Source organism: Podarcis bocagei, assembly GCF_964188305.1.
Source record: "Podarcis bocagei genome assembly, chromosome: 7".
In the NCBI taxonomy this organism is placed as follows: domain Eukaryota; kingdom Metazoa; phylum Chordata; class Lepidosauria; order Squamata; family Lacertidae; genus Podarcis; species Podarcis bocagei.
Window position 1 is genome coordinate 32,699,358 of NC_138132.1, and position 15,418 is coordinate 32,714,775.

Below are 15,418 nucleotides of genomic sequence, written 5' to 3' on the forward strand. Positions count from 1 at the left end.
AGGTTTTTAGTCTTGGAGGGCAGCAGTATTACAGTTTGGAGTATAAAAAGCTAAGGATGAGGAAGAAATTCAATTCAGTTTGCACTTGGAGGTGCATATACCTAATTTGCACTTCCTAAAACAATATGCGCTTTGAAATTCCCACTTCGCCAACTTTTGCGATAAAGTTTTCCAACCAAATAACGTGTGCAGAAATGTTCGTATGCCTTCTGCAGTGTGCAGTCTGCAACATCTGCAGTATGCAGCCTACACTGACAGGCAGCAGCTCTCCAGGGCTTCAGCAGGGCTCCCTCCCAGCCCTGACTGGAGATGCTGGGAATTGAGCTTTGGGCATCTGACATGCAAAGCAGCCCCCTTCCTCCGAAATTCCCCTCCCCTCCATGGATCAACACAGCAGCTTCCACTTCTCCTGAAACAAAAATCACTTTCCTCTTCCCCCGCCCCCAACCCATTTATCCCCCCTCCCCGCCGCCCTCATTCATTCACTCTCCCGTTCATTCATTCTTGCCTCACCCTTTCCCCCTCCGACTTCGCTCCGCCCCTCCGATTTGATTGGCTCTCCGTTCGACGCACGCGCCTCTGCAATCCGCTCGTCGAATAAACCGAGGTTGACGGGTTTAAAGTATATACAAAAAAACCCTCAGAAAAGCCGGTGGGCGGGGCTTATATCACAGCCCCGCCCACATCTCCCGGAAGCGTCTAGCGGCGCTATGTGTGTGCGTGTGCGCGCGCGCTCCGCTGCCAGGAGGAGGCGCCGTCAGTCGCTGCCTGGAGACGCGCGCGCGCGCACGTCTTTTTCCTCTCCCCCCCGTCCTTCCTCTTTTCTCTTTCTTTCTTCCTCCCTTCCCTTCCCTTTCCTGCCCGCCTCTCTCCGTACCTTGACAACGTCCTCCTTCGCCACCGGTGGCTGGGGGTCTTTCGGGCTCCCCCTGCTTCCCTTTGAGGGGCCAGAAGGGCTTTGTGTGGGAGGGGAGAGCTGCTGCTGAGGGGCTTTTTGTATTATTATTTTTTTTGGGGGGGGGGGTCCTTTGCTGGAGTTTTAGGCGGGGTTTTAAAGTGGCCACAGGAACCGCCCGTCCCCGTCCCCTGAAGGTGGCGGTGGGAGGCTCCGGAGTCCCTCAGGAAAAACCCCTCTTGAGTCGCCCAGGGTCGAAGGTACACCTGAGTGCCGGCACTGCATGTACCGTATATCTGAGGAAAGAGAGGTATTTATTTGCCAGGTGCTTGGCAGGTCCTGTAGGGCCCCTTCTGTCGTGTCTGCCGGTGAAGGGGGAAGAAGAGGTGTGCTTGGGACATGCTCCTTATCTACTTTCAGGGGTGACCCTTCGCTGGTCTAGGTTGGCGGAGGTAGCAAGGGCATTCAGACGTCCGGGGTGCTAGGTGCCTTTGGGGAGGCTGAGTTTTGGAGCCTTGGTTTCCAGAGAACTTGCCAGGGTAGGGAAACCTTGGGGACTGCCAATTGAGGTGGTGGTGGTTGGGGGAGGAGGAACTGGCAGCTGCAGCTTATTTAGTTCTGGTGCTGGGTTTTGCTTCTTATGTGGAAAGGGGGGAGCCTGACCTGGCCTCTGCTTTTGGTTCGGGAAGTGCTAGAGGGATGCTGTGACCAGAGGGAGGCCGCAGAGAGGCTTTATTAAGGAGCGTAATCCTTTGTAGCATGTTAGCGTGCTTCTGGGATATTATTTCAATGGGAAGGTCTGTGGAGGGGTTAAAAACTGTGTGACAGTCAGTTGGGGAGGAGTGCTCAGCTCAGCACTGCAGAAGGCCTTTTTGGCAAAGAGCAAGAGGGGAAGTTGCATTGTTGGGAGCTGAGAGGCCGTTTTCTCTCTAGACCAAGATCTTGATTATGTAGAAGGGTGTGAGCTGAATTTTAGGGTGGGGCGCACTTTATCAGAGGTGTGGAGTGAAGGAGCCTGGAAAGGCCTGTTTTAGAGAGCTAAAGGAAGGAAAGGACATCTCTCCCTTTTTATTTTTTTATATTTTTTTGCACTCCTGCGCAGCCATCTCTTATCTGCAATGACAGGCAAATCGGTCCGGGATGTGGATAGATATCAGGCTGTCCTTGCCAATCTGCTGTTGGAAGAGGAGAACAAATACTGTGCAGACTGTCAGGCCAAAGGTAACATACGGAACCGGTGAACGTATTGTGGGGTTGGGGAAAACTCTGAGCTTAGCCTTACCGTAGGGAACTGTGTGGCAATGAGTAGGTGGGATAAGATTGTGCCACTGTTGGTGGATGATGATTATATCTTCATTGGTGTGTGCCAGAGTGTGTTAATATGCATATGTACATAATATGCATACATAATATACAAATACATGTAAGGTTTTTTAAATTAAAAAATTACTAAAAGCATTATAAAAATGTAAGCAGCAAATGCTGTGAATTTCAGGTCATCTTCATTAATACTGTGTGGTATCAGGATGAGACTTCCTCTTAGGCAGAAGCATGTACTGCAGGTTTCTTTGTCAGAAATTCTAGCTCCTTGGGTGTATGCGCTCGTGCCCTGCCTCTTGAGTTGGATGAGGGAGGAAAAGCAAACAGGTGGTGAAAATCATCCCTGCTGCTGGAAAAATCAAGTGGTGGTATGAAAGGAAGGTTACTGGCAGGCTGGCTGGCATTTTTGTAAAGGGGGGGAGGGAACCCACGCCTAATGCAGGGGGTACTGCATGCAGTTGGTTACATAATGGCATCAACTGGGCAAATTGACAGCACAGACTGTATTATAAATTCTGTATCTAAAGAAGGTACATTGGGGATGAATTCTTTCTGGAGCCTGTTAAGGCCAGATCACATGGGAAGGCCGCATCAGAAAAGAGAAGGGAAGGATGATTCACAAAAAATACAGATTTGGGAAATGTATATGTGAGCCATGGGCAGCATCTGTCTACTGGAGTCTAGCATTATGTACTCCCAGGCTCCTGTTAACATTCCTGTGTCTCAGCTTCCTGTTAAATGCCTTAACTTTTTAGCTCTTTGGGTTGTAAGGAAGTTTGAAAAAAACTTAGAGTCTGGAAGGGTCGCAAACAAACATGTTGGTAAGGCAGCTCAATATATATTCCGAATGCCTCTGATTACTAAGATCTATTCAGAGTTCTCAGGAAGGCTGACTCATGATATCCTCAAAAACTGATTTTGGAAAACTCTGTGGAAGGGGATTGCCATATCTGGAATGGAGAAGATGATGCTTCCTCCCCCAATCAAGGTAGCTAGAAAAATGGAGCATGTTTGGCTTCTTTCATATATATTTGCCCCCTTACTTCCGTTGCCCAGTGCTGTTTGCTCTGCAGTAACCATTCTGAAAACACTCTGCTTGTGTTCCTGGAAGCAGGACCCAGTGGCCTTCTTGTTGCTTTCATGATGCAAGGCTCCAAAGCTTATGGTTAAGAATAGTAATATAGATTACAATTGAGAATCCAGTATAAACTAAACATGTTCCAACAAACTCTGCTCTGGGGTCTAGTGGCACTTTGCAAAGTACAATGCAAAATTGGGAAAAGATTAGCTGCAGTCCAGATTGCCCAACTCTAAGCAAAGAATGTTTTGGCTCAGTTGGTTCAGTCCCATCTGTGCTTTAAGCAGAAGGATTCCTGTATTTTGGAAGTCAAGTGGATTTCTTGGTGGATGTTGATGGCTTGAAGCTTGAGTTACCAATGATTTAGGTCATCCTGCCCCAACCTGGTGCTCTTCAGATGTTTTAGATTATGAATTCTCATGGGGGTTCATAGTCTTGGAGGGCACCAGGCTGGGGAAGGCTGATTTAGGTTTTGCCCTTTTCACTCTTTGTGCTGCACCAAACTTCAGAGCTTCTAGGCTGCGCTACAAAGAACATGTGAAGAATGCCCATGTGTTTGCAAACAGAATTGGGTCATTAAATTGATTGGAAGCTCAAGGCTGGTGGCAGGGGTAATACCCCTTCACAAAACACATCCTAAAAATATGGAATTCATTGCCACAAGTGATGGTGAAAGGTTAAATGGAGCCTCCAGGTTCAGAGGCAGTATAACTCTGAATACCAGTCGCTAGAGGAATGATTTCTGTCTTGCTCTGCTTGTCTAAGGGCATCTTGTTAAAAATGTGCTGGCCTGTTTGAAATGAACCATTGATTCATATCCGGCATAAGATCTGTGTATGTCTGAGGGAGAAGCTTCTTGTAAAGTCCATAGGCACTTCTTGTGTTATCCCATGTCAATAAGGGTTCAGGTCTATAACACCAATGACCAATATTGCTGAAGACCTTTGCTTAGTTTCTTGTTGCCTGCCTCATATTTCTGTCCACTTCCTGTTTTTCTGAGTTTCCTTTCTTCATTTGCATAGCTTCCTGTGTGCTCATAGTCCTTGACTCCAAGCAGCCTACGCTAGCCTCCCCGTGGTTGAGCGTTGGAAGATATTTCTATGACAGTTCCCTGAGAAGCCAAGACTGATAGTTTTGCTCTCTATGATACTTGGCTGAAACCGCTTTCTAAAAGGTTCCCTAAAGTCTGTACAGTATTTAATATCCACTCCCTGACCTGCCAGCATTCGTTTTTGAGTAGCCCATAAAACAGCAAGCTACCTTGGTGCTATAATTAATGTAAAATTGAAGTGTGCCATTAAAAATGTAAAATGCACCACACAGCTAACAAATTTCAAACAGCCAGTGTCCCCGCAAAACTGTACAGAAAATTTAAAAAGCATGGAAACAAAAAGGAAACAAAAGTGAAAAAGGATGCCTAGCACGAGAAGAAAGCTGGTTAGGTTTGACAAGGGAAGTCTGCGGTTAATACCTGATAGATTCATGATTTTCAGACTGTGATCAGGGACTCTTAGGATTCTAAGGGTGTCTTATAGCAGTTCTGGATCCTTAGTACCTAGGTCAGTAATGGTGGACAACCCTTCCTTGTGTTGTGTACTTCTAGGATCCATTCACAGATATGTTTGCCTTTTTGCAGAGTAAACGGCAAGACCAAACAGACTTTGCTATCATCTCACATGGGCTGTGTATGTGACCTCAGACATTTTCCAGAATCCTCTGTATCGTGTAGGATGTTTTCCCTCACCTTGGTGGGGCTTCCAACTTCACAGGTGAACTTAGTCAAAAGTGCAGAACCTCAGACTGGAATTATAAGTGAGTAGAGCCTTAGGTGGAGAGATATGGGTGGGGAAAGAGACCTTTTGCAGTTGCCTGAGTTTGACTTAAACTCTCCTTGGTAACGTGGGTTTTTTTCCATTTGTCTTCAATGGAACAGTCTCCTGAGCCATGTTTTGACATTGAAATGACACCTGGCCAGATAATTGACTGTGAAGATTGCTATGCACATCCACAGTGTGCTCAATTTAAATATCTCCTGGGATGACTTCGTAGATAGGGTTTTCTTAATGCTCACTGCTTGCTTCCCTGCCATATTTTGGGCCTGAAACAATTTCTCCCTTGGGCCAGATTAACAACCCTAATTTGGGGATTTGGTTGCTGTTGGTGGGGTGGCAGGGGGAGAGAGAGGGAGTGGTATGCCTTTTGTTGCAGAGAGTTGGTCTTCTTCCTTAAGTTATCTGAATATACTCTTCTATTTCGCTTGCAGCACTCTTGTTCTTTCTGCTTATAATACTACATTTTGCGGTCTGGTTTTCATCCTCCACAGTAAGGGCTTATGCAGGCTAGTTAAGCAGAACTTTATTTACATACTGCTTAATGCTAAATTTGGCTTCTAATTGGTTTACAAAATATAAATATGGGGACTGCAGAATTGGGGACATTAGCATTTGAGTTGAATGCTGGCAGAAACTGAACCCTGTTGGAGCAGCACACTTTACTCTGGATACAATCACATCAAGAGTCTGTTTTTAGGAAAATAGGAAAGATATTTATTATTGGAATAAATGTTGGATAGGAAAGATGCTAGTTCTGTCTTGTTAAGGGAGGGAAGAGAAGTAGGAAGTAAGATCAGGTCAGCAATTAATAATAATAATAATAATAATAATAATAATAATAATAATAATAATAATAATCCACCCTTCACCCTAAAGTCCCAGGGCAGGTTACATCATTAAAAACACTAAAAACTTACAATCATACAAATAATTGTATGTCAAGTGTCAAAAGCCAGGGTAAAAAAGTGCATCTTCAGCATTCTCCAGCAACTGTATAATGAAGTTGCTAGATGCACCTCCATAGGGAGGCAGTTCCACAGATTAGGGCTCACCACAGACCATGCCCTCTCCCAGGCGTCCACCCCCTGCCTGAGTCTCTATGAAGGAACTACCAAGCTGGTCGTCTTTGCCTATCTCAGCACCCAAGAGGGTCTCTAAGGAAGAAGGTGGTCTAAGTTACGAGTAACACTAAAGGAAGAACAACCCAGGTTGGGATAAGGACAGTCTAGGAAACTTGGCGCTTTCTCATGCAGATGCATCGGCCTACAGTGCAAGCTAGGTTGCACCCCAGTACTTCCAAGAGGTTCATCCTGATCAACATGGAGTAAAAATTAGTGATTTAGCCAGAGCCCCTGGGAGAAGTCAGAAGATGAAGGTGGTACAGGAAGGTTGACCCCCTCCCGTGTTCCTCTTCTGTACATAATGGTCATTGAGATTTTGTCATTTTTAAAGCACTTTCCCACTTGGATAATGGTCAGGCTTGTAGCAATTTTGTTTCATGGGAGGTTGCATTTGGCTTGAACCTGTGGTTTTGTTTTTCTAGCGATTGCAACTGGGGCATAAGGCAGCACAAACGCTGCCACAGCAACCTTGAAGAGGGAAAGATACCTTGTAGAAATGGGATGGCAGTGAATGAGGAGGTTTTATGCCTAAGCAGGCATATAGATTTCAGTGCTGAGAAAATGGGACAAAGGCAACAACAGAAGATTAATCAGATTGTGCGTAACATGGCTAATTGCAGGGTGTCCATTTGTGTGTATACCTAAGGTTGTTCTTTTGGCTTTGAGCAAACTTGATCGCCTGCCTGCCTACCTGCCTGCAATACTTGTGTCTGAGTGAAGGCAGTTTGCGGGGCTGTTGCTGTGTTCTAACATTTATGTAGTGCAGAATGTGCTCGATGCTGTACATATTGCAGTGATGATGACTGTTCTTTTGCAAGATGAGCAGCCTGACCCACTGATTGCAGTGGAACATAGTCGGTAGCCCAAATTTTTGGTAATTAAGAACTTGAACTGCCTGTGCCTTCTGGGATGTTACAGTTGCAGAACACACTAAGGAAGTGACGAACCTTTTGCAGTCAACAATGGCATGTTTAATCTGGTTGAAACTTGAACTGGAGCCACTATAAACAAAGAAATAGATCCATGGGCAGCTTATTCTGGTTCATAGCAGCTATCTTAGTTTTTCTTGAGGGTGAGGGGGAAGTATGGCAAATAGAGGAACTGAAGGGCAAAGGCTGTTGACAGGTTTTTTCTCCAGACCATAAACTTAGCTCCTGTTTCTTCAACCACGCTTGCTTCCTTTGCCTTGCTCAAGAAACCCTCCAACTGGCTGTAGCCAATGCTGTCGTCTTCAAAAGGTCCTGTTGCGTTAACTTCCTGTGACTACACAGAGAAATGATGAAATTGTCCTTTATCGTTCCCAGTGCTTGATGGTAAAGCTGAGTCAAGGCTGCTCAGTGTGTGTTAATAAATGTGCTTGTTGAAACAAATTCATTTTGTTTTCCAGGCTGGAAAAACTTTTTTCATGTGGCCCCTACCCACAAAGGTTCAGTGCAAGGTAACACTGCCACAGCACAAAATGGAATTGCTTAAATTGTAGTGATAACTTATACTACTGTTTTTGCAGTAGCACTAGAAAGGTACAGAATGTAGTGTTGGGTGCAGAATTCAATTTTCCTAGAATCAGGACTATTACTTTTCGAAAAGCAAGATTCCAGCCCTTATGGTTGAGAATATATGCTTGAAAGCATGCAAACTATGCTTGTGAACTCTCAGAAGTGACATCTAACATGACCTTCCGTGGCCCCGTTGTCCTGTCTAGTGGATATAAGGGCAAACTGCAAAAAATATGCTAAAATTTGCATAATTTATACAGGATGTAAAATGTTGGTTACCTTGGAATAATTTAAGCAGGGGTGTGTGCATTCACACGTAATATTAAAATGCACACACACCCCATAAACCAGGCTGTAACTCTGACAAATCAGATGCTTTACATGCAGAAGTCCTGGGTCCAATCCCCAGCATCCTCATGTGGGGCTGGGAGGGAACCCTGTCAGATCCTAGAGAGCCACTGCCAGTAAATACAGACAATACTGAGCTAGATGTACCAATAAGCCAACTTCCATTGTTCCCCTTTAGCCTGTCATGGTTAGGCTTACTGTAGCTGCTGTCCCTGGCATGTCCGTCTTTAGTTAGGTTGATTGCTGCTTTGCCTTGGGTGGGGTGGTCCCCACCAAAACATTTGTTCGCAGGACCCACACCTGTCTCGGCTTCTACCATCCCCAAATGCCTTTGCAACTCTCTTCTCTGGTGCCCATGGCAGCTGTTGATACTGTGTTCTGCCTGCCTACCATGGTCACTTGTGGTATTTCATATGCACATGAAGTGGGTTTCAATACAGTAGGCCCACAATGTACACAGGGGTTACATTCCAGGGGTAGCACATAAAGCCAAAATCGCACATAGTCAAAACAAATTGTGTGCAATGAAGGGTGGAATTGCCATTTCCTCCCACTCTCTCTGCTTGCCCCCTTTCCACCTTTTAATTAAAAACAAAAATCGCCTAGCAAGTAAAGCTGAATGTGCACAAGTTAAATGCACATAAGTTGCAGGTTTACTGTATTCTTGGAAATTACTGTGTTTTTCAGGATAGCTGCTTTGGTCACATTGTTCGCATGCAAATAAAGATGGATAGGCTTGTCCCACTGGTCTCCAGAAGCCTCACATACCCAGAAAAGGGCATTGTCTTTGGGCATGTTGCCTTGGGCCCAACCTGCCTTCTGATTTGTATTAACCCTGCTGCGGGGTATGGATGCTGAGAATGGTTTGTCAAGCTAGCATTGGAGTTTTCTAAGCATGTGTGACATTCTCTGGCTTGCTTGTCTTTGAATCTTTAACACTAAACTGATCACGCTGCGCAGCTGTACTGTATCTGATACTTCCCCTTCTCCAAACTCTTCCTCTCTACTTCCAGATCCACATCCCTTCTTTCCCACAGGTTCCTTTGGATCCAGAGCCACAGGTGACAAGAGCTGCAGGTTCTTCCCCAAGTGGAGCCCTCACCAGCTGATTATTGCAACTTCTACTGTGTCTACTCATCAGGTCTTAAGGTTGCCCCCTAATTCCTCCTTTGGTTTGTCCAAACATCATTCCCCTGCCTTCCCCTGCTTCCTTCTTGCCCCAGTGTGTTGTGGGAATTTCCCCTTAAGTCCCTCTCTGAAATCCAACCCTCTTGCAGCACATTGCCAGGTAGATGGGAAGACCTTACCCTTCCTTACTTTTGTGATGGCGCACAGTTATTGCTATTTAACCATAGCATTTATTCATTGCTTTTATCGTGTATACTTGCCATAAGCAAGGTTGGAAGAGTATTTCAAATTCCAAGGCACAAGTACTTTTTTCCACCCTGGGAGTGGAAGCTTCTGGGCTCTGGCCTTGGACAGACCTAAATAAATATTTCAGTACTCCTGGATGCCAGCTTGATTCAGATTTCTAGGTGGCTGGTAGCTTTCCAGCTTCTGCCTTGGAGCCTCTGATGCAGTCAGTTAGCATCATATGTGGTTACCAAATCAGTTGTGCAAAGGGAGATGTCTGTTTTCATAGGCTGTTACCTAAGATATGTTTCCAAAAGTATATCTGGAGGGCAGATATTACCTGCTCTCAACTTGGGGTTGTCCTCTGGAGTTCGAGCTAAGTGCATAGCATTTGAGGGCTAAATTATATGTGCAGCTGCTCTTGAAGTGGTAAGGCTGGAAACAACTTTTGTATTAGTTTCTGTGTGGCTTTGTTTTCAGTGTGCCACCCTGCATTCCAAGCTATGGAAATGACAACTTTCTACATCTGCAATCTAACTGCCATTGTGTGGTTTCATTAGAGCTAGAAGGCAAAGCCGGTGATGTTTCAGAGACAGCAACATATCTAAAGCATATATAGGTGGTTTGATAAGGGAATGGCATGTGTGTGATGTAATTGTGTGACTGTCCACCTTTTGTGGAAGATTCGATAGCCTAACTGAGCTGTACAGCTCAGTGTTCCTTAACATTGGTGGCAAGCCATTTGATGTTTTAGTTGGTCTTTGCCAGACTCCATTTTGCAGATGCCCTGAGCTACCTGTTTATGAACAATGAAATGTAAACATTTTCCCCCCCTGAGCTCATACCATGGGCTATATTGTGAAACTGGAGCCTCTAAATTTGTGTTTTGTGTGAAAGACAGCTGCTTTCTGTAGAAAATTGAACTTTCAATTTAATATTTTTTTCACAAAAAAACCTGGCAGGTTGCCATAGTGATGAATGTATGAAATCCTTTTGGGAGATGTCAAAACGCCTTCATAAAACCCACATGTGTGGATACCAGTTTCTTTTGAAACAGAACCTGCTTGGAGTTTAACAGATAGACTTGTCTGTCTGAGGAGTGATGAAAGCAAAGATTGTTTTCGTAAATATAGTCAAAATCTGACTTTGGGCAGCACACAGCATGAGCATATTCCTTGGCCGGTGAGAGATTATATCAATAAACTTTTGTCACTGTTATGGTGGGCTTTAACCATTAAATAATCTATGACCTGTTAAGTGGGCCCAGGGGGGGGACTGTTATCATGACTATTTTATTATTATGCTGTCAGTATGCTTTATATTATGTTTTTTATTATTGATGCTCCGTAATGTGTTCTTAGTGTTGTTAAGGACAAGATATGGGGTTCGCTAATTAAATCATTTCCCAACTTTGGGTCTAGCCCTGTGGGTTCAGAATTGCTCAGGTTCAAGCACGAGACCAAAGCCAGGTTAAAGAAACAAAACAACAGCTAGTTAAGTCTGATCATTTATTGTTGCAACAAGCTTCCAACTCCTAAGCAAAAACAAGGAAGAAGAACCCTGAACAAAAGGTTACATGAGTTTTGAAAGTTCCCACAACTTCTCATAATACATTTCACACAGTGTCATCAAAACACCATAGCTACTGTTTTATTGCTGATTACAGTTCAAATCCTACTTGTGTGTTAATCTGATTATTGTTATGTTTCTTCAAATACTCAGCAAAGGGCTTTCACTCCTCTCAAAATATAGATTCCTCCTTGTCTCTGATTTTTGTTGTCAAACTTGCCAACTCCATATACTCTGTCGGCTTGTTCAGCCGAACTTCCTTGGTTGGCATATCTTTGTCTTTCCACTTTTGTGCATATGTTACTCTTGCTGCTGTCGTTGAATACAGGAATAAATTAAGTAGCTTCTTAGGGATATCCAATTCCATTATTCCTAGAAGAAAGGCTTCTGGGGTTGGTTTAATTTTTTTTTTGGGGGGGGGGACGTCTTAAACATCTTCTTTAATTCCATATATATTGTCTCCCAGAATTCTCTAGCCTTTTTGCAGGTCTGCTGCATGTGGAAAAATGTGCCTTCCATCTCTTGACACTTCCAACATAGGTTTGAACCATTTTTGTACATCCTGGCCAATTTACTTGGGGTCAGATATCTGACCCTGAAGGCTCATTCCTCCTAAGTGTGAATTAGGTATGTGCTTAAACTTTCTGCTGGACCTTCATAGATTTGATTTTTTTCCTGGCAAATGGAGAAAAGGCCCTAGTCTATTGCTCCAGTGGTGGATCAGCCACCCTTTAAAACAACCCATTGTAGCCTTTAAAACCACTCAAAATTGTAAATTGGCACAACCCACAATTTAAACAACTTTCCCTTCCCTCCCTCTTCTATATATGCAGTTGTGCCTTTGGGATTCGTTCCATTTGAAGGCCTGACAGTGTTTTCTTTCCCCCTTCTTGACTTGCCCTGGAAAACATGATGAGTATTTGAGATCATAAAATTGTAGGATGATATTTACCCCCTGCAATAGCCTTTGGTTAATATCTGAATTGTTGCTGCTACTTTGATTTAAGGTATAGGGGAAATGTGCATCTTTCACAGCGTAGAAAGCTGCTTCTTGGAATAACAGACTTCTCTACACCAGGCTTCCCCAACCTGGATCCCTCCAGAACCACTGCTTCCATCACCCCTGATTATTGGCTGTAATTGGCTGGATCCAAAATATCTGGAGGCCCCAGTTTTGGGAAGGTGACTGTACACACTGTTTTTGGAGAAACATGTTAAGAAACTTGCTAATTTTGTTTTTTCTCTTGGACACTTGGGTCTTTTCAAGGCACAGGAGCTTAGCAGTAGGGATGCAAAGCCAATTTAATTGTTCCTTAGCAGCAGACATTAGAATCCCTTTTTGTTAGGAAGACAGTCTACTAAGGGATTCTTCCACAGCCATGGCTTGAATGTTGCTGGGAAGCCCTCAAGATTAAGCCCACAATCCAACTTGGTTTCGATCATATCCTTACTGGCTGTTCTCCTGTCCCAACAAGAGCAGGTACATACTTTCCATAACATCCAGACAAAAATTGTGCCGTCTTCCACTTCCCCTCACACCAAAGTTCCAGCATACATGCATTTTTAGTGCTGTGCGGCACCATGAGAGGTTGGCAGTACAGTTGCTGTTTCATTTGTGCATTTTTAAGTTGCTTTCATGGTGGAGCTGGCAGGCAGAGCTGCTTGTGTTCTGCTAATGTTTAATTTATATAGAAATCTTTCTCCACTTCCCAGCCCACTGAAGCCTGCACACCTATAGCCTAGTTAATCCTATTCAGGCATTTCTCTTGGATACTGTGATGTTCCTTGCTTCTTGTGTTTTGAAACAGGGGTGGGCAGCCTTCGACCCAAGAGCCAGATGCAGCTCTCCAGGGCTATTTGTAGGTCATGAGCATCACTGGTTCTGCGTCATTCCATCCTCTAGTGCTTTGGCCTGCCTGGAATGTGTCTCTGAAATGTAGTGATGCCTCTAGCATACCTGGATGGAGAAATGGATGTCTCTATAGAAACCTATGACTTCTGTGTGGCTGGAATGTGGCCTGCCATACTAATATTGCTTCACTCTTGACTGCCATGCGGCCTCTGGAATGTTGCCCATGAGTAAATGCGGCCCCAGACTGAAAAGGGTTCTCCATCCCTGCTCAAGACCTCTGTGTTGTAGATTTCAAGTAATTCTATGGAGTCATGAAAATGCATCGACACTGGAGAGGAAGGGGTTGGCAGTTATAAATTTTGTATTTTATGTCACGCTTTCCCCAAGCATTCACAGTGGTGGTGTTGGCCATGGTTTTGTTTCTCCAAAGTCTGGCTTGTTGTCCAGTAGTTTGTGCATTTGTTGCTTGTGAGCTTGTGGGTTGGGGTGGACAAATAAAGCGGAGCCCAGGGTGGCAAGCAGAGTGGCAACGCAATATAATTAGAGCCTATTTTGGTATTAAGTGGTACTTCGAGTTACAAATGCCTCAGGTTACAAACTCCGCTAACCTGGAAGAGTTACCTCGAGTTGAGAACTTTGCCCCAGGATGAGAACGGAAATCGTGTGCTGGTGGTGCAGCGGCAGCAAGAGGCCCCATTAGTGAAAGCACGCCTCTAGTTAAGAACAGTTTCAGGTTAAGAACGGACTTCCAGAACGAATTAAGTTCATAACTAGAGGTACCACTGTAATGTAATTTAAAATAAATTAAATTTAAGAGCATTAAAAACATTTATTTGTTATCCTGGGCTCCATTGGGAGGAAGGGAGGGATAAAAATATATTTATTTAATTTATTTATTACAGTTGCATACCCTCATAGCTAATAATTTCAAAGTTGCCAGGAACAGCACGTTTCAACCATCAACTGCCTGGGTGAGCAGGAATGCTTTTAAAATTCTGCCTGAATGTTAATAATGAGGGAGACAAAATTCACCTCACCAGAGATGGTTTTGCACAGATAGGGAAACGCCACAGAGAAAGCCCTATCATGGGTTAATGCCAAGAGGGCAGCACCCAGCAGTGGTGCCACCACCAACGAGGCCTCCGTTGCTGATTGTAGGTTCAGAGATAGTAGATATTGGGGGGCCGAAGCCCCTTTTATGTATATATTGATTTACTGAATAGCTTTAGATTCTGTTTTTTATCCAGCGCCTTCAAAGCTGCCCTTACATCATTTATAAAACAGAAATGAAAAAAATAAAACAGACTTCCTGTTTTAGATTGTGAAGGATAGGGAATAAAAACACCTTTAAAATCAACTTAGTTGGTGGCAGTTGATCTCTCCCTTAAGTTTTGACTCTTGTGCCTGCAGAAGCCAAGAAGCTAAACTGGAAATTGGCTCTTAATAGTAGGACACAATTAAAACAATTAATGTTTTCATTATGTCTGCTTAAGCTTTTTCAATGGAACTGTGCATACAGGTGGTGGAAATGAAAAACAAATCTTCCCTACCAGCATGATATTCTGAATTGGTGTATGTCCCCCATCTACTGTCTCAATGAAGGGGGGAGAGAAGTGGGGGGGGGGGGTCAGATGTTTCCAGCATTTGCATCTCTTAGCGCAGGCTAGAGCTGTGTGTGAATCAGTTGGTGCTAACCCTCAAGGTGATGAAACGGCTTTATCTAGATTACTAATCCTTTCCAACAAAGTAAATGCTAAATATAACAGGGACTTTAGACCTAACCCTAAATGATTCCTAGCTAACTTTCAGGGCTAAAAATAACTTATAATATGTGGTTACCTAGGTTCTCTTGTCATTCAAACGCTTGACTTCTCTGGCCTCTGAGGTTTCTTGTGCAGGCATGCCAACAGGACTGGACCCCCTGCATCTTCCCCCTAGCTAGGCAACCTTTTGACAGGAATCAGCAACCTATTGCTGCTTATTTTAGCCTGGCCTATCTCACAGGGCTGCTGAGAAGATAAAAAGTGGGAGGGGAGAAAAATGTACACAGTCCTGAGCTCCTAGAAGGAAAAGTCTTACCCATAGGCGCTAGGGGTGCAGGGCACTCAGGCACCAGGCTCTCAGGAGTGCCAGGCCGAGAGTCCAGGGCCCGAGAGTTGAGTCCGGGGAAGAGCCTGCCCATCGGTCAGAGCACCATGGCGGGCTCTGCTGCTGCGGTGCAAGTTTGGGGGCGACCAAGCCTGCGAGGCCCTGAGGTGGCCGGCCGACCGGCTCTGCCCTCCTGCGCGCCTGGGACTGGGCAACCTGGGGGAGGGGCGCTGGGCGGATCTTTGCACCCCGGCGCTGCATATGCTTAAGACAGCCATGGGAAAAGCAAGACATAAATGTAGAGCCAGCAAGAAAAGTGAGGGTAACTATATCATGTGACTGGCAGCAGCTCTGCAGAGTTTCAGGAAGGAGTCTTTCCTGGTCCTATGTGGAGTTGCCAGAAATTGAACCTGGGGCCTTCTGCATGCCAAGCAGATGCTCTGCCACTGAATTGCAGCCCTTCCCA

General features: G+C 44.7%; 1 protein-coding gene across 3 annotated transcripts in view; it reads left to right on the top strand.

The window, feature by feature from the left end:
• The first annotated feature begins 733 nt into the window (after positions 1-733).
• Positions 734-15,418, top strand: part of SMAP2 (small ArfGAP2) — a 28,954-nt gene continuing 14,269 nt past the window's right edge. Inside the window, exons 1-2 of one of the 3 annotated variants that reach the window (XM_081200060.1) lie at positions 734-1,205; positions 1,998-2,116. In XM_081200060.1, coding sequence (XP_081056186.1) covers positions 2,014-2,116 — 103 coding nt within the window. In that variant the 5' untranslated portion in view covers positions 734-1,205; positions 1,998-2,013. Of the gene's footprint in view, positions 2,117-15,418 lie in introns of all 3 variants that reach the window. The other 2 variants (XM_081200061.1, XM_081200059.1) reach the window with 2 other exon arrangements.